Below are 19,370 nucleotides of genomic sequence, written 5' to 3'. Positions count from 1 at the left end.
TTGACAAAAATGTGAACCAAATATCTGGCTTGTTAACGCTTGTTTTTTCAGTAATGTTATGACTGATCAATTGGTCATGTCATGTCTTACCATCACATGACCAAAATCTTTTACGTACCATCACATGACCAAATAAACCATCAGTCAAGTCTCGGCCCAGTCTGATGAAGACCATTTGAACAGGTCGCAAAGTTACTGAAAAAATTGTTGAGAAGTCCAGAATTTGATTCATATTTTTGTATATTCTACCATATTGTCAAAATTATCTTGGGAAAATCATAACATAAATTTAACATACTGTGATGCATCACATTGAGTGTATATGTAATTGAATAATCATCAGTATTATGACAAAAATTGTTGGGAATATGTGGCAACTAACCTCTTGCACCTTGCATGTATATTGTTTTCTTGTCCCTTATTTCAAATGCAGATTAAACAATTTTGTAAGAGAAATTGTAGAAATAGCTATACAGATATATATTCTTTAGATTTTACATTGAGGATCATTAAAATTGTTGAATCAGTGTTGTAACGGTATAATCCTACAGAATAGTCTCTTTGAATTACCACAACTGGTAAAGTAACATTAAAATGTTTTTATCCATTGCATGTGACAGCCATTCATTCTCATTTCAAGCAGTAGAAGCAATACCACAGATGGTTTTAACAATATGCTCTGAATTCTTTGCATACACAGTAATAATTTTGTAAGGAGGCCCTCTATTGTTCTGTCTTTACAAGCATGTACATTTTAATAACCAATTTGAAAACTATATCAGGTATAGGGCTGTCAACTTTTTGGAAATGCATAGCGTGAGACATTGTCAAGGGGTGTACTGGGACAGAAATATTGTTTAAGTACTAAAATTTTTAATAATTGTTTTCACCATGGTGCTCAAGAGTCAAGAAAAATACATCCCCTATTGAAGACATGACCTTAATCTTCTGTACATGGAGTGTGAATTTCAAATAGGGTTATCTACATGGGTGGCCCCATTTGAAATTTACACCCCTGTGTGGGCGATTGATGAGGTCAGGTCTTCCATTTGGGGGTTTATGGAATCCTCACTTGCTCTACTTGACAGATTTTTTAAAACATATTTTTTTTAAACAGACGCTTTAACCCCATGAGAACTACCTGCCTATTGGTCAAAAAGAAGTTTTCATTATCAATTGGACCAATTAAAATAATTTCACCACACAAAAAATTGGGGTGAATTATTTGCAAAGCTCCATTCTGATTGGTGATTAAAATTAAGATATCTTATAATTGACCAATCAGAGGCAATGTTAGATCGGTAGGTAGTGCTCAGGGGGTTTCTCTGTTGACAGGACAAAATTTGATAGGTTAGTGACACTTTACTTCATACAATTTTTGAATTGTCATACGAGTCATATGACTCATGTATGCCAATTTTAAATAACTGGAAGGTTGCCAATGCAGTTTCAAACTTGACTGACCAAAGCATGTGATTCATTCTCTACGATCAGATAATAAAGTTCACCGACAATGAACTTGTGTTGAAAAGTTGACGATCATGTACATTTTGAGAAATGTATCCATATTAAGCCATATATGACATACATGTATATGACGTGAAACAGTTTTATATATCATGCAAAGGAAATGATTATGCATTGTACCTGTTTGGATAAATACTAGTACTTCACTGACAAATCTTGAGAATTGTGGATTATATTTATGGAATACCTACACACCTAACTTGTGATATAGGAAATCTTAACATCTTTTCATGCCAGTTCCTTGAAAGTTTTCTGTGTAGCTGCACATTATGAGTTGCCAAACTTAGGAAATAGCTGAAATCGGTTCATCAATTGCAGAACGATATGTATGGATAGCTCTTTCATATACGTCAGAGGTAGTCAACCTGACTTTGAGGGCCATGTTGCAAAGTTCAGACAGTTTGGTGTGCCACGTACAATGTTTATTGCCAATTTTTGTTTATATCATTGAAGAGTTACATTTGTAGGGTTGTTCATATAATTCTTTAATTTTTGGTAGATGTAAAAATTTTTAAAGTTTTAACCAGTGGCGGCACCAGGAATTTAGGGGGAAAAGTGAATTTCAGGGGGGAATCAACAAATTTTATGCAAAAAGTGGAAATTTTCAGTAAATTTAGGTTTTTCTGGGGAAACGGGGGGGCAAGAGTTCTGACTGGGGATTTGTCATGCCCCCCCATGGCGCCACCACTGGTTTTAACTCATATTTGTTAGCTTTTGATAGCAGGCAGGGTATGCCATCTTGATCACAGGTGCTTTCCAGGCTCACTGCATGACTAAAACCAATACACCAGGAAGATCCGCAAAGTAGTATGGATTCACAGAGTGGGGGGGGGGGCAACACCATGAACAGAGATATTGAAATTCTCTTGACTACATATTTGACTCACTGATCATTGTGATCAAGCACACATCACACCATAGGAACAAGACTATCATTTCCTGCAGAGTATCTTATACTTCCAAACTTGTTAAAACAACATATTTATTCATTTATTTTCCTTCCTTCTTTTTCTTTCTTTCTTTCTTTCTTTCTTTCTTTCTTTCTTTCTTTCTTTCTTTCTTTCTTTCTTTCTTTCTTTCTTTCTTTCTTTCTTTCTTTCTTTCTTTCTTTCTTTCTTTCTTTCTTTCTTTCTTTCTTTCTTTCTTTCTTTCTTATGAAGTTATAGTTACAATTTATATAAGCAAATTTGGACTCTTGAAATATATACTTTTAAAACCTAAGAAATAAAGTAGTGTATCACTATGAAGAGTTCAGGTACACAACTTGAAATATGCCGTTAATTGCTGCACTGGGGCAGTTATTTTTATCATTATGTTATTACAGTGTTTTAGTTTACATATTTCTTTTTTGAAAGGGCATAATTAAAAAAGAACAGTATTGATCCCAATCAGTGCCCCTTATAATTTAGTGAGTCCAAGAAGTTTCTCATTACGTAAAATAACAAGTAAGAGTAAAAAATACACCTGGCAGCCGTGAGATATATCACATTTTGCATTTGAACTTTTCATATGAATGTATAGCTGGATTGTGATCAGATTAGGCTATTCCATTTCAAATCCATACTCCTCCTGTGGAAGATTTTGGAAATATCTTCAGCAGAAGGAATATGAATTTCAAATGGAATGAATACATTAGGCAGCTCCATTTGAAACTCACCCTCCATCTGTGGAAGATTCATGTTGAATCTTTCTCAGAGGGTGTACAAAATTCAAATAGAGCTGCCTAATGTGTTAATTGCATTTGAAATTCACATTCCCCCGTGGAAGATATTTTCAAAATCTTCCACAGGGGGAGAGTAGATTATAAATGGAATAGCCCATTATGTCACAGGAAAACATAACTTTCAAACTTGATATCTCAGTGAAGATAAAATATAAAGTGCAATTTCATGTAGCTTAGTAATCTATGTACATGTATATATAAAATATATAAATATACACATTAATTAAACATTTTGTGCTACTCGGAGTTTCACGCACGCACGATCAGTACGGCGATCATCAGGCAACGATCATCAGTTGCCTGATGATCGCTGCATTGATCGTGACGTATGCGTGAAACTCCGAGTAGCACAAAATGTTTAATTAACGTGTATATTTATATATTTTATTAGGCTCTGTACACCAGTTGTATTGAGCACTCTTACTGCATTTCTGTGACTCTTATATTACATGTATATATGTATTTCGACTGCTCAGTACCAGAAGTGGTAAGTGCAATAGCTGCGCTGCGAACATTTAGCAATTTACACACAGTATATTATACTCATCTACACATGGCAGTTACACATGGTAGCTATTCCATTTACCCACTTCTGGCACTGAGCAGTCGATATGTCATCAATTTAACATGCTCATCTGTCAATACTCAGTTCTTTAACCCCAGTATATTTATATGCACAGAATGACCTTTGCCTGTGCTGGGTACAAAAAATATCATACTCCAAAACTTGAGGTCAGGTTTTGAGCTACACTTATTGGATGGAGTTTATTGAACTTTGTCATTGGTGGAGAGATCATTTTGGCTCATTAGGTCAAGAAATAAAATTGTTTGTTTGCCCTTAACAGACTAAGAGACAAACTTTGGATCATCAGTAGGTCAATACTTTTTTCCTCTCATGGGCACTTCTGCCATTCTGACATGGAAAATGAGATCACATCTTACAATGTAACTATTAAGCTACTTTTATGTATTGAGCACCTGACCTGATGTGGTGTTTTGATTAAAAAATTTTAAAGTTTCAAAAGTTGATTGTATTGTTTTCAATTAGTACTCTAATAAAAGTTGATTGTAAGTGATGGAAAAAAAGTGATGCATGATATTTGTATCTCGGAGGGCAAACAAACTATTTTTTTTCTTGGCCTAATGGTAGTGTACAATGTACATGCACATGTAGCACAAGTATTCATATCATAATTTCCTGCACAGTTGTTTTCACTTCTAAAAACAGACACGTTAAGGATTTAAGCTTCAAAGTACAATTTGTGGTATTTTGTTTTGACCTGAATGGGTTATTTCAATTTAAATCCATACATCCCTACATGTATGGAAGAAATGGCCCCAATTTTCCACACAGGGAGTGTGAATTTCAAATGGGATTACCTGAATAGGTGACAACATTTGATATTCACACCCCTGTGTGGAAGATTGGAAGATTAAGGTCATATCTTCCATAGGGGATGTAGAGATTTCAATCGGAATAGCTTGATGGTACGTTAGAGATCTTGTAGCAACTAATTAATTAGAAATACAATTGTTATTGTTGTTATTTCTTTTTGAAGCAGAAGAATTGCCCAAAGACGAGGACGCTCCAGCGCAAAAACAACCCAAACCAATCGGAGGAAAACCAGTTGGTGGGGTAGGCTTTGGTAACATCTTCGCAGGTGGAAGTGTGCATTTACGGAAAACTAATCAAGAACAAGCAAGCAAAGGACTTAAGAAAGCAGAACCACCAAAAAGACCAGAACTGAGTGATTTAGCACAGAAAAGGGTAAGTTCATACATATGTAGCCTATATGTGACCGTACACGGCAAATGAGCCATAAATTCCCCCCCCCCCCCCCCCCGGTCAATTTTGTTTTATTTCATGTTTAGAAAATATACATCATATACTTCAAATGATATCCAGAAGCAGTGTTATGGTTTGTTGAGCCAGAGAAGATGTAATAAAGAGGAGGGTCAACAGAATTATATCCTTGAGATAATCCCGCAGGTAATCCTGTCGCATCTATTCATAGTCCTTTATTCTCAAGTAGTTAGACATCCAATTGAAAAATCCTATGATGTTATGTGTGTGACCGCCCATGGTTGACCAATTTTCACTTCAGAATTGAAAATATTTCCAATGTTTCTATAGAGAATTTGTTAAAAAGTATAAAACGTGTGTGTTAAGGACCTGCTGCTTGGATGGGATACCACATGTGGATAATACAAGAAAGAAATCGAGTGCTGTAAAATTTCCCCAAAATCCACCTTTTTTGTAAATATAAAATTTCTAAAGAAGAATTTTTAGGATTTTTCAGAGAGGTGATGATTGTTGATCATTTCTATTTTATTATTTTATGTATTTTCCTGTCATTTCCTGCCAACCTAATAAAGATATTCTGATAATTGATAACATTCTTTATCATAAATAATGGAGTCTGAAAGTGGCAACAAGTAGCAAAAATTATAATTTGCCATGGAACTTCAGTCATATTTTATCTGAAATCTGACCAGATGACAGGGTCTTCATGCATGGTGTGTATGGCATGATGATATGCACACACTGACCTATCCCTAAAAGCAATTAGCTGCAACTTGTGTATCACACCCATCCCGGGTTCAAACCCTATTGTGGTATTCTATTGTAAAGCAGCTAAATAGGGTGATTCATCATTTACTTTGAGTGAGCGGTCTCACACATATTTTGTTTGAGGATAGCTTGATCAACCTCCTCTTTATTACATCTTCTCTGGTTGAACTTTGCTCCTTCAACAAAATGGTAGCTTTTTTCGTTTCTACATGTGTCTCTTTTTCCACATTGCTGGCAGTAAATATCAAACAGTCTATTTATTTATTTTATTTATTTATTACACTTTATCACTGGCACAGAATTACAGGAATATAATATTGCACATTTGTTACATCAAAAATTTCACAATATCATAAAAGGAACAAAACTTTTTAAAAAGTCCAGTGAATGGCTGGAGCGAACAGGTGCAAAGCACCGCTAAGACCGCCCCACCAAATCCAAAAAAGAAGGGAAGGGAAAAATAAATTTGAGGGGGAAAATGCAGGTTAAATTACGTTTGCCTGCAATTTGGACAATTACAAAGTCAAAAATGATTATTTACAAGTCATAATTGGCAGTCATTTCAAATCATTCCCACTGGCAAGTCAGAGATGTTCAAGAAAGTCCTCTCATTGTTATACATGGTTATACATACCTATACAAAATACAATGCCACTTGAACAGGATTTAGCCAAAGCAAACAACGACCAGAGCTATTAAAATACTATAGCCATCTAAGGTAGAAGCTTATTATCCTCTTCAACAATAGGATTATTGATTGGTGTTTGACTATCAAAATGAGATAGATGTCACACCGTAATTTAGGGAATTTATGGCTCATTCATGCTGTATGGTCACATATAGTCACACTTGCCAAATATCACTGCGCATAGAGAAATCTTGTGATTAAATAATGACGTAAAATGAAAGAAAACCCTTTGGTCGCTTACATTGTAACTGTGGAGCTCAATGGAGGGTGGGGGTTTAAGATGTTAAAATTACTCTATTTTCCTACAAGCTGTATCAACACAACATTTGGGACATGTGTAGACAGTACAAATATACCAAAGAATCCTGCTTCCTCTTTTAACACATTAACACAGGAAATAACACTTTGAGTTGAAAAATGTGGCTAAAGAGGTCAAGCTGGTTTATGCCCAAAATAGGATAATTTTTGGATCAGTCCAATTGTCAGTCTTGCATCTGATTGGTTTGAGTGACACGCTTTTCCGTCCACTTGAATGATTTGCATTATAAATTTGGGTAAGTCCGCCGAAATATCCGGTATCGGCCGCTTTTTTGGAAGCCCAAAATTTGCGCTACTTGAGAATCCTTTTAACTTGGCCTGGTGAGTCAATGTGCTGCGTCTTGACACTGAAAAGTTTTGGCAATACTGCGTAGCCATGGTAGATGACCAGGACCATTGATCTTGCAAGAAGTTTTGCAAATGAAAGAATACACAGTATATTTCATCTCTGTTGAAATCAATTAGATTTGTTTCTAATCTAATTGCAGCAATCATTAAGAAAACCTGCTGTGGCTGTGACGGATGATCCAAGTAAGAAAGATAAGAAGGAAGTGAAAGAAACGAAACCAGAAAAGAAAGAAGAACCAAAGGAAGAAATGGCACCAGAAGAAGATATAGGTAGGTGTTTCTAGATCTATTTTGTATTTACCTGTTCATATCAGACTACTACTGACTATCCATCAACATTCAAAGTCCATGTGCTTCGTATGCTGTGAATTCTCGCATATTCATGAGGGCCAGTCGTTTGATCGTGTGTGTCTAACAATCACGCTAACTTCGGGTACCTCGTGATAGAGCGTTGCGTGTCTTAGTAAAAATACATGGTATGTGCTTAGCATCGTCTGTCTCACTTCATGGAACAATCCGCCTTCATTATCGGTTGATCTGCAACTTTGACTGTTTGTGGTTAGTCCTAGTGGCTACTCTAGAGAACCACCAGTGTGTGTACTATATGTGTGATTCCAAAGTGTGTACTCTGGAGTACCCAAACAGGTACTCTAAGGGACGCACCATTAGATTCTCAGGGGGGCATGGGAGTTTGGGTCAGGCAGAACTTTTTTTTTTACGGCATGAAATATGAATTTTTTTTTTCGCCTCCAAGAGCACCAAATTTTTTTTTTTTCACTTACCAAGTGTGAAGTTATTTTTTTCAATTTTAATGTACATTTTTATACAAAGTTGGGTGGGGAAATTTTTTTTTTACTCATCAGTGAGGCAAAGTTTTTTTTTTTTTTTCTCACTAGTGGGCAAAGTTTTTTTTTTTTCTTTCTAGTGGGCAAAGTTTTTTTTTTCAAAAACTCCCATGCCCCCCCTGAAATCTAATGGTGCGCCCTAAGTAGCTGCACGGCAGTGTACCTCTTGGGGCAGCAGCAATAATAATCTGGTAGTGTAGTGTAAATCATTGCTATTATAGTTTTTAAAAAAAAACGGCAGACGGGCCAAATTATCAGCAGCTAAGAACTATTTTGATTGCCTATAAAGAACGTTATACCATGCATTGAGCTAATCAGAAATATGGTACGGCATACTTATCTAGCAATGCAGAGGTCCCTGGTTCAACCATCTCTAAATTAGCCATGTCTATAATACTGTACGTCATATTATATTGTAGCATTTCCATAAGAAACAGATTTGTGTTTCTTTTCCACAAAATTTCGCTGTCAGATATATCCCCTTTTAAATTTGTGCCAAACAAATGAGGCATTACAAAGAAAATCACTATTTAATGCCTGTTTCTGTGCCGCCAATGCGTGTCACTCCATGGACCTATGTGGGTCTTCTTGAAGTTTTACGACCCTCCCATCGCCATAGTGTACGTACAGTGTTATGAACATTGTGTACCCGTTTTACTTGAATTTTGATTTTGTGAATGAAACAATGGCACACATCAGTTAGTTAAAAATCTTAAATTGTCACAGACTGCACCTAAAGCCTTGGTTTTTGCAAAGCATGTTAGTTCAACTCTGTGTGTGCTAGCCATATGCTTCAACATTTTCTGATATTTGCTCAAAATATTCAGAGCTATCTTAAGAACCACTGAACCAATACTGGCTTGTTTGTACTTATTTGAATGTATTTTTCATGCTAATTTCATATATGGCCCTGAAAATGTACAATTCTGAAATTTGTTGAATTTGTAACAAAAATTTGAAACTTGTCGTCTGTAGTCAACACTCACGTAGAGAGGGTTAATAAAGTACATTACAATCGTGTAAAAATCAGAATTGTGAAAAACATGGCTTTAACCCATGATAAGGATCGAGCAATCAGTGTGGGCAATTTTTTAGATGGTCAAACCCAGAACCTCTGAATTGCAAGATAGGTATATTGTTAAGTCTGAGGTGGAAGTGTTTGTATATATGCAGAATATGGTTAGATCTTTCTTCCCTTAATTGTTTTTGACAGTGTGTTTTTAGTCACTAGGACTTCAGGGAATTTAAAAGCTTGAAATTGCTACAAGATCTATAAGCTCTAGTTTGATTGGTTGCTTAGATGATTATATCATATTATTATCAAATCATGGGATTCAAAGAAAGGCAGTAATGCCCTTGGGGAAAATCTCTTGAGTAACAGAAAAAATAAATTCTATAAATACTTCTAATTTTTTTGAAATTTTTTTGTAATACAGTAGATCAGAAAACAACTTTATAAAATCATTTGCATTTCACTGCAAATTCCAAAAGTGAAAGCAAACAAGATATAAATGGATGCATCATTTGTGGAAATTAGAAAGTGAAAATGTACAAATATTTATTTTATCTTTCACTTTCACTGGTAGTAGTATAAATATTTAAAAAAATCATGATTATAGTGGTGGTTGTTATAATTTAAGTTTAAACAATTTTTTAATGTTAAAGCAATGTTGTAACATCTATTGACACCTTCCAATGTTTGTTTTTTCAAACTACTGGTTTGTACACAATTGTATAATGAACTAAAATACCCTGCAAAAATCAAGGCTATAAGTGCTGTATTTGTGATAAAATATGATATTTTTAAGAAAACAAAAGAATGTTTTATTTCATTAATACAATCAAAATATTAGTCAAATTTGCATTCACAATGTCCACAACATTGGTATGTATGGGAGCAACCAAGTGTATCAAAATTTAATATGATCAACAACATAACTCATTTGATCGATTACAACACATTTCGCTGGGCTAAGGGATCATCGCCTTAACATTTACAATGCATCTTAATGCTGGTTTCATCATTTGCTGCTGCTTACCTGTCTGACAACGCTTCACTGTGCAGTCGCACCAGAAACACTAGCAAGCAGTAATTGTGGCAAGCTGCGATCATTCGCTTAGCTCAAAGTGGCAAATCGCTAGGAGTAGAATTCAAGTCAACTTGGGTGCGGTGCTTTTCTGACCTATGAGAACAGGATAAAATTTTTGGCCAGTGAGCGCAGAGCGGCAACATTGGCTATCAGAGTCATGCCACTGAGCAGCATGCTGCTTCATGACTGCTGCTTGCATAAAAATGTAAGAAAAAATGCAAGAAAAATTGCTGCAGTGGCATGCAGTATGAAACCAGTGTATAAGTCCTAAACCTATCGTAAATAGATGAGGTGACCGGTATTGTCACATGTTTAGAACGCCTTCTGTTGGTTCCCACAGGGCAAAATAATACCAAGTATCTGTTGACCCTAGAGGTACATTGTACACTGCTGTCCAGCTACATTGTGGCTACTGTGTAGAGTACCAGCGCAGTACCAATCCAGTACCAGTGTACTGTGTGTACATGTGATTCCGATGTGTGTACCCTTGAGGGTAGTCTATGAAGTAGCTGGGCAACAGCGTAACTCAGGGGCAGCAGCAAAAGGATTCTTGTAGTGTACATAGCACCTTCACATACATTTATGTGTTTAACTTCCATTTGTTTTCCCATGCGTAGTTGGGAAAAATGGCAACAAACCACCATCAGTCAAAACTTCAGACGCACCAGGTGAATTACTCATTTAATAACAAAAATGGGACATTCCAGTTAATATCCATACACCCTCTATGGAGTCATGACCTTAATCTCCCACACAGGGGGTGTAGATTTCAAATGGAGTCACCCATGTAGGTAACCCATTTGAAATTCACACTACAAGTGTGGGAATTTCAGGTCATGTCTTCCATAGGGAGTGTATGGATTTCAACTGGAATTGCCCATTGCAAGAAAGGGTAATAGCTTGCACAGATCCGCCATCTTGTTAGCAAAACAAGGTTGTTCCTGCAAATGCATTCACAAAATGTGCACTTTTGTTTCTTTGCGCTTTTGTAGCAATGCACCAGAAGGCTTTTGCAAAAAGCATGCGTGTACGCACACACCCCCACACTTTGCGAGTAGAACCTTGTTTTGAAATGACAATGACTGTGCGATCAGGGAATATCATGCTAGCAATCACAGCTTGCGACGAAAAAACATTTTCAGTGATCAAACGCCAGTGGCAAATTGTAAAGGGGCATCCAGTATGTGGCTAGCGATAGTGCTATAAAGTTACTATACTGTTCGGGGTTTGATACCAGCACATGCTAGTAACTGCTGATCAGCATATCGGCAGTCGCTTAGTTATTAAGCGACGGAAATACGTCAATAAAAATGCTACAGTCATTACGATTGTGTGTGCTTTGTGTAATCATTCTCTGAAAAACAAATTGCCTTCAAATCCCAAATCATACAAGATAGTTGAATGATATTACATCTTTCTTGTATTATTTCACAAAAACTTTCTGTACATACACCTTACAAGATTTGGTGGATGGGGAGGGAAGATCTGAGACTAATTGTAACTTGTAAACATGAAGAAAATAAAAAAAATTCACATGATTTTTTCTTCAAAACTTCTCAATGGATACCACTATGGAAACCAGGATGGTATCATTTTAAAGCTTATTTCATTGTCTTCCAAATTAACATACCGTATTTCGTCAAATAAGTCGCCCCCGGGGCGTTACATTTTCCCAGGGGGGGGGGCGTTTATTCAAGTTCAATTTTAGAACGATAATTCCCGTTAAAATCATTAGGTAAACTTAAAACTCACGCTAAAATGACAAACTATGAACTAGAAACACTGACTTCTGGTTCACTTCCGGGTTTCTGATCCAGATTTTCACCAATTATTGACGCTATTATTGACCATATGGGTAACTTGGTAAGCTTACTACACAAGAAAGCATGGAAATATCAGCATTTTTGAAACATCTTGGTTGAAAAAAAGTGGTGGGGGGCATTGATTTGAGGGGGGGCGACTATTTGACAAAATACGGTAATAAATCTCCATTTCCAAAATATTACCCCTAAGGTGCCTTTCGCTGTAACATCTTTGATGTGCAATCTAAATGTTAATCATTTGTTAAATTCCATCAAATATGAGTGCTGTCGTACTTTTCACTAATAGAGCACATGTTTCACACCATTAGCTACATTGCCTAGTATGTAAGATCAGAAACTCAAACAGAAATATTGATTCTCAAATCCTCTTTGATATGATCTTTACACATAGGACGTAGTTGATGCTGAAATGGTGAATAAAATCACACAACCCTTAACCCTAGCGCTACTAGACCACACAAAGTAGTACAGTAGGAAGCCACTGCACTACTAAAAGCCAGCACTTCTAAATTTGTTAAGCTTATAATAGGCAAACAAAATTAGACTCATAACACCGTGTGTTGATATAGAATGGCGTGCAAGCAGTTTGGCGCAGTTTTGGGACTTGCGCGCAGTAACAATTTTCACCTATTATAAGCTGAACAAACTTTACTCGTAGTATGTACATACTTATTTTCTGACAGGCTATTCTTTCTAGTATTTAGGTTCTTGCAGCTGGAGCAGAAAATTACCTCACACATTCACATAATGCATTCACATGCTAATACTAATCCTGTTAATTGTTTAATTATGAAATAGTCTGTCTTGTCTCAAGTTGAGAGTAACGCTGTGTTGGATTCGTAGTGGCAGATTCAAATCGTGCATGCTAACCTAATCCGCTGAGTGTATATACAGACATGTAGAAGGGCAACGCAACTACGTAAATGCACTGATCGGAATCTGCCACTGTGAAATCCAACATGGCGTTACTCTCAACTTGAGATGAGACAAACTATAATAAACTGCTCAAATAAAGAAAGTCCGCAGTCATGTAACCCGTCCGACACCAAAACCTGATCGTGTTATGAACATTTAATTGATAAAGCCGTGTGCAGAAACTTGTTAGCTCCAACTTGATACCAAATTTGCCACCAAAAATTCAAAATTCAGAGAGATTGAGACCAGTATATGAAATTTTGTGCATTTTGAAAAGTTGCAAATTAAAAATGGACCACGCAGAGCTGTAGAGGTGAATGGCACAGCGCGACCATTGACATAGCCCGAAACAACCGCTAGGTCATATCGATCGCATCGTGCCCTAGTATTCATCAGTAAAGCACTGTAGCAATCCATGCATATTAAATTAACAATTGAATAAAGCGCGCACTTGGGATAGTCGACATGGGTTCATCGTGGGCAAGCAAGCTTGACCACATTGCCACGCTAAGCAATTTCGACCACGTTATCGTTTTGATTTGCAACTTTTGAAAATGCACCAAATGCCATAAACTGGTATCAGTCTTTGCCACTTTTGAGAGTTTGGTATCAAATTTGGTATCAAATTAGAGCTAACAAGATTCTGCACACAACCGTATCAATCAAATTTTCATAAGAAGATCAGGTTTTGGTGTAGGACGGGTTACATGACTGCGGACTTTCTTTATTTGAGCAGTTTAGTTACAACATTGTACATATAGCCTTAACTAACAACCACTTGTGTTGTTCTTTCAGTTGTGGAGAAAGCCAAGGTGAACTTTGACTACGATGCACAGAATCCTGATGAATTATCACTTAAGGAAGGTGACGTCATAGTCATCACCAGTAAAGAAGCAGGCGATAGCGGATGGTGGGAGGGAGAGGTAAACGGCAGGAAAGGTGTTTTCCCAGATAACTTTGTTACTCTTTTACCACCTGAGGTAGGTAGCATGGAACAGGCTGTTTTATTTATAATCCATACTCCCCCTGTGAAATATTTTGTAAATAATAATCATCACCAGTAAAGAAGCAGGTGATAGCGGATGGTGGGAGGGAGAGGTAAACGGCAGGAAAGGTGTTTTCCCAGATAACTTTGTTACTCTTTTACCACCTGAGGTAGGTAGCATGGAACGGACTATTCCATTTAAAATCCGTACTCCCTGTGTGGAATATTTTGGAAATATATTCCACAGAGGGGGTATGAATTTCAAATGGAATGAACACATTGGGCAGCTCCATTTGAATTTCATACACTCTCTGGGATGGCAAATTTGCTAATTCCATTTGAAATTCATATTCTCCCTGTGGAAGATATTTCCAAAATCTTCCACAGGAGTAGTGTGGATTTTAATTGGAATAGCCTAATTCTGGCATTCTGAATAAGAAGCAGAGAGGGTTGGACAGTATGGCACTGTGGTTAGGATACCAGCCACTGGTGTATAGGTATCCCTGACAGTGATAGACATGTCCACATTCCTTATTATAGAGGGCGACATTCAATCCAAAAAGGGAAATACAAAAATTTGAAATTTGGACACCAGAAACTTGACGACGTAGTCTAAAATGTGCCGGTACTTTATCCTTGATACAGAAGTCAGCATGCAGTGAAAGTTAGATTTCATAAAATAAAATCGCCTTTGTGTAAAATGGATCGCCGTGGTGAAAAATGATGCATTACATGTTTTTTTTAAAAACAGACATTTGCCCATAACTTCGCTAATTTTTGACCTACAGACATGGTTGACCCCTCATTTTTTAAGTTAAATAATCACCTTTTTAAACAAAATAATTTCCATGTGAAATATCCTACTTGAAAATTTTGTGAACATGCCTAACAGTGATAAATTTGCTGGGGTATTCTGTTACAACCCTGGTTGGGTATTGTGAACACCACCTCCAAAGGCACCACTGTATCAGGCTAGCGGTACAAACTGCCTATACAGAGGACAAAATCTGTTTAAGTCTTGACCCTCCTGCTCTGTGCCAGGGGTCAAGTCATGTGGCAAACAATGCAGGTCAGTGAACTATGCTAGCTCTCTAGGTAATCAGGCCTGGAAGTCAACTTTTTGTACCATCGATATGCAGCTTTCAATCAACATGCACAATGAGTCAGAATTACTGGTTAAATCAGTAATAAATATATAAAAACAAATCTAAATAGTTAACTCTGCCACACATTTTGTTTTAAAGGGCAATTTAATTATCTATAAAGACCTATAAAGATACTAAGAACTTCGGAAAACATGAGAAAAGATGTTTTTATTGCAGCGGCATTCAGGGTCCAGCTCATTAATCAAATTATGTATTCCTTTGTCACCTTTTTAAATGGCTGTGACAGACTCTTGTACATTGTCCAGGCTCTTACACAATGTCCCGAGCTCACACTGTCCTAACTTTTGCAATTGGAGTAGCGCTTCTCTTATTTAAGTACACTCAGACTGTATGTTAAATATCAGAATCAGTTCGCATCCTTAGGCCATCTATAATTATCCAGAATTTAAAGTGTATTCACACATATATTGTTGTATTATTGTTTTTTGCAGAGAATAAAAAGAAAACCAGCTGCTGTTCCAACAAGACCTAATGCAGGTATGTTTCTTGTGTTATTTAACTAAGGAGGGGACCTATGCTTAGCATCAGAAAAAGAAAAAGAAAATGGAGATTTTACAGGATATGAAATCTACAATGTCTAAGCTTTCAATTCCTTTTTGTTTGGTTACAATCGGATAATCATATCTAAATTATAAAATATCTCGGAAAAGAGAAGATGACAGAAAAATACTAAAATAATAGGAGCCCAATAGAGTAAATGTGTTCAGCATGCATTACAGTGGTTACATAGCCTACCTATGGCAGCACTGTATCAACTGCCAAATCAATGATGTCAGCGCTCGCTATACTTCATTCGCCTTATGATTTGTGACATCATGGATTGATATGCCGTGCATCCAGCTAGGAGCAGCACCTATGTAGTTTTGTGTTTGCGTAATGTGTGACTAGTGGGCGTATGTGAATTTAGGCTAGCATAAGTTGGGACTTTATTGATGCGTGCAACAAAAAACAAATAATTTAACCAATTATAAGCTTGAGCTACAGCACCATTGGTGCTCTTGTTGTTTGATATGATTACTTATCACAGATAATATATAATCAAAGACAGAATTAAAAAAGACTAGTTTGCATATGACGTCATCTATCAATCAGTGTGCCTTATGGTTAATTTTGCACCTTCAAATATACAAACTGAATCAAAAGTTAGGTCTTAGTAATAGGGAACTTACTGTCCTGAAGGCACCATGTCAATAATGCAAAGAAAAGTTGCTCTTTGCCTTGTAAAAGTACAAGGCCATTTTCTGCGATTACTCTTCTCCGGTGAAGGCACCAAATGAATACGCGCTACTTACCAATGACAATAATGGGTTGTGGGGAGTTTGATTGACAATGACGTCAGACGCAAACTAGTCATAATAATTCTTTCTCAGATTATAGTGATCAGAATCATAAATATTTTCCATATTTACAGCACCTCCAAAAGCCAATGATGAAATTAAACCTATTACAGCTCATAAACCAAGAAAAGGACCACCGCCTAAACCAACAGCTACAGAGACTGAAGCACCTAAGGAACAACCAAGCAAAGAAGAAGCACCCAAACCACATATACCTGTAGGAGGCAAACAGGTAATCAATCAATCAAAGTTAATCACTCAATTGAATTTGATTGATCAATCAACTTATCAATCAAAGTTGATCACTCAATCATATTATTAGATTAATCAATCAAATTTGAACAGTCAAACATATTTGATCAATCAATTAAATTTGATTAATCAGTCAATGTTAATCAAAGAATCAAAGTTGATCAATCAAATGGATCAGTCAATTGATCAATCAATCAATCTTCATAGAGCAAATCCTTGCATTCTCAATACAGCTAATTTTAGATCGCCTGTCACTAGAAACCCACAAAGACGAGGAAGTACCCATTTTTGGTGAGGAAAGGCGAGGTAGCCTATTAAAAAAAGAGATAAATAAGTCTTGCTCAGATCCTGGGCAAATTTGGTGAGGAATTTTAGCCCAGATTTTCACAGCACTGATGTGGAAAAAGGAAAGGCAGCAACAAAAATATGAACATAGCAAAAACCTAATGAACAAAGCTATACAGTCCAACCTCTTTTATCCGGCCATGATGGGACCAAGCATTGTCCGGATAAGTGAAAAATCCGGATAAGTGAATTACATGTAATTCTGTATTGAAAGTTCCAAGGACTGAAATTGTGACAAAAGATTGTGCTAATATGGGATAATAGCACTAAAAGATGGCTTTAGAGTGCTTTGTGCAATATAGATGTCATTCTAAGCATTCAGAGCATGGAATTAAGGTGTTAAATCATCAAAAACATGTTTTCCTCTGAAAATTTCACAGCTGGATAACAGAGAGATCCATATAAAAGAGGTCCGGATAAGAGAGGTTGGGCTGTACATAGTTTATCCATGCACCAACTGAATTGACATAATGAATTGAGTGTGATTTGCAAACTTCTCAACAGATATTTCCCTTGGTTCCACCAAAGAAACCCAACTTCAAGAAGCAACTACCACCCAAACCCCAAGAGAAGGACTTACCGAAGAGACCGCCCTCATTTGTAGATAACAAAGATAAACCTCCGGAGAGGAAGGAATCTCCTGTAGAAACTAAACCAGATAAAGCAGGTCCAGGTAAGTGAACCAGATGTTTGGAAAACTGTATAAGCTTCATTTTCATAATGAAGTTGGAAATGATGAGCGCCTCAGTGAAATGACTGACTTCAGCACCAGGGGTCCATTTCACTAAACTTTTAACCCTTTGTAACTCAAGTAACCGTTCATAAAATTACAAATACCCAATACTAGACGTAATTTTATGAAGGGTCCCTGTAAGTAAATGCTTACTACGAAGGTTACCATTTGTAAGTAAGTTGAGTGAAATTGAAGTTAAGACTCGTTGTAAGTTACAAAGGATTTCGAAACTTGCAAAGCTTCGTAAAGTTTGGTTATTCCTTCATGTAATTTTACACGAAATTAGGGTTAGGGTTAAGGTTAGGGTTAGTTTAGGGTTAGGATTAGGGTTAGGATTAGGGTTAGGGTTAGGGTTAGGGATTAGGATTAGGGTTAGGATTAGGGTTAGAGTTAGGATTAGATTACACGAAATAATTACATGATGGATCGACCTAAAGTTTAGTGAAATGGACCCCAGGAATTTTAAATAAGTTGTGAGTATGGTACACACATTTTCTAATTGTAGCAATTTGTTGATTAATAATATTTAGTTCATTAATTTAAATTATCACCATTTCTTTTCGCAGAAGCAACATTTGATGATATCAAGCCCAATTCAGAAAAACTCAAACATGTCAACCTAAGCCGTCCTCGCAATGCCAAAACAAGACCGCCCTCTGTCTTTGTTGCAATGCCAGGCACCACAACAAATGATGGGGTGAGTATTGCATTCAAAAATGCGCCAATCGATCATAAAAGCTATGTTTGCATGTGAATTATACCGCAAAGATGCCAAATGAAAGTTTTGTTTGCATATGAAAGCAATGTGGGCACTAACTGATTAAATTGGGCTGTTCCAGAAATTATTTACACCTCTACTACAGAAGACATGGGATTAGGAATTCCCGAAATAAATCTTGTTTTCTATATGGGAATTTTATTTATTTTTTTCCATCTTGTGAGACATACATAAACGTGAAGTAAATATGGGAATTCCCAAACATTTACAACTCTATGTTTATACTGTTAAAACTCGATAGTTAGCATATGTGCTTATTTTTTACTATCGAGCACCTTTAAAACATGCAAACATGAAGAACCCCATCCACAAAAGTGTGAAGGGTTTTGAGCAAATCATCGATACACATAGCTATATGCAAACAAGTAAACCTAAAAATGTGTGTCTCAATCCCATTAGCTCAGTTGGTAAAACGCCATACTTCGGTACAATTTCATGTTTTCAAAAGCGCTTGATAGTAAGCACATATGCTAACTATCAATTTTTTACGGTGTTTGTATGGGAATTCCTAAAGTGTTTGCTGATGTACCAATAGCTAGGAGTGTAGCGTTTCTTATGGCATCACTTCTGTCACTGGTCAGCAGAACATCTACCGATACCTAATCGGTAAGTCGCTAGCGTACCCGAGCATCAAGTCGCAAGCCAGTTGACTTCAAGGCAAGTTTGATGCTCCGACGCTTGCAGTGATTGCACGCTGCTGGCAATTATAAGAACACTATGTCACTAGCGATTTTTGAATTGTACGCTGCTATGCCCTTTAAAGTGTCACTTGGGAATTCCCAATTTGTTTGTTGCATGTTACCACATGGGAATTCCTAAATTTTGTTGATAAAATTATATTGTCTTCTTTGGTGTAAATATGTAAATAATTTATGGAATAGCCCATTTGCATTAAGCAAATGTGATTATAACAGCATTTTGCACA

The 19,370-nt window shown here is 36.6% G+C and overlaps 1 protein-coding gene across 1 annotated transcript in view; it reads left to right on the top strand.

The window, feature by feature from the left end:
• The window catches only part of LOC140140442 (uncharacterized), a 56,393-nt gene that overhangs the window by 25,044 nt on the left and 11,979 nt on the right, over nucleotides 1-19,370 (top strand). The window contains exons 7-15 of the mRNA XM_072162202.1: nucleotides 4,810-5,018; nucleotides 7,317-7,446; nucleotides 10,729-10,779; nucleotides 13,645-13,829; nucleotides 13,900-14,004; nucleotides 15,432-15,477; nucleotides 16,412-16,569; nucleotides 17,439-17,607; nucleotides 18,234-18,364. Of these exons, the coding sequence (XP_072018303.1) occupies nucleotides 4,810-5,018; nucleotides 7,317-7,446; nucleotides 10,729-10,779; nucleotides 13,645-13,829; nucleotides 13,900-14,004; nucleotides 15,432-15,477; nucleotides 16,412-16,569; nucleotides 17,439-17,607; nucleotides 18,234-18,364 (1,184 nt within the window). The remainder of the gene's footprint in view (nucleotides 1-4,809; nucleotides 5,019-7,316; nucleotides 7,447-10,728; nucleotides 10,780-13,644; nucleotides 13,830-13,899; nucleotides 14,005-15,431; nucleotides 15,478-16,411; nucleotides 16,570-17,438; nucleotides 17,608-18,233; nucleotides 18,365-19,370) is intronic.

This window comes from Amphiura filiformis, chromosome 19 (genome assembly GCF_039555335.1).
Source record: "Amphiura filiformis chromosome 19, Afil_fr2py, whole genome shotgun sequence".
Taxonomy (NCBI): Eukaryota; Metazoa; Echinodermata; class Ophiuroidea; order Amphilepidida; family Amphiuridae; genus Amphiura; species Amphiura filiformis.
This window is presented reverse-complemented; position numbering and strand designations above follow the sequence as displayed.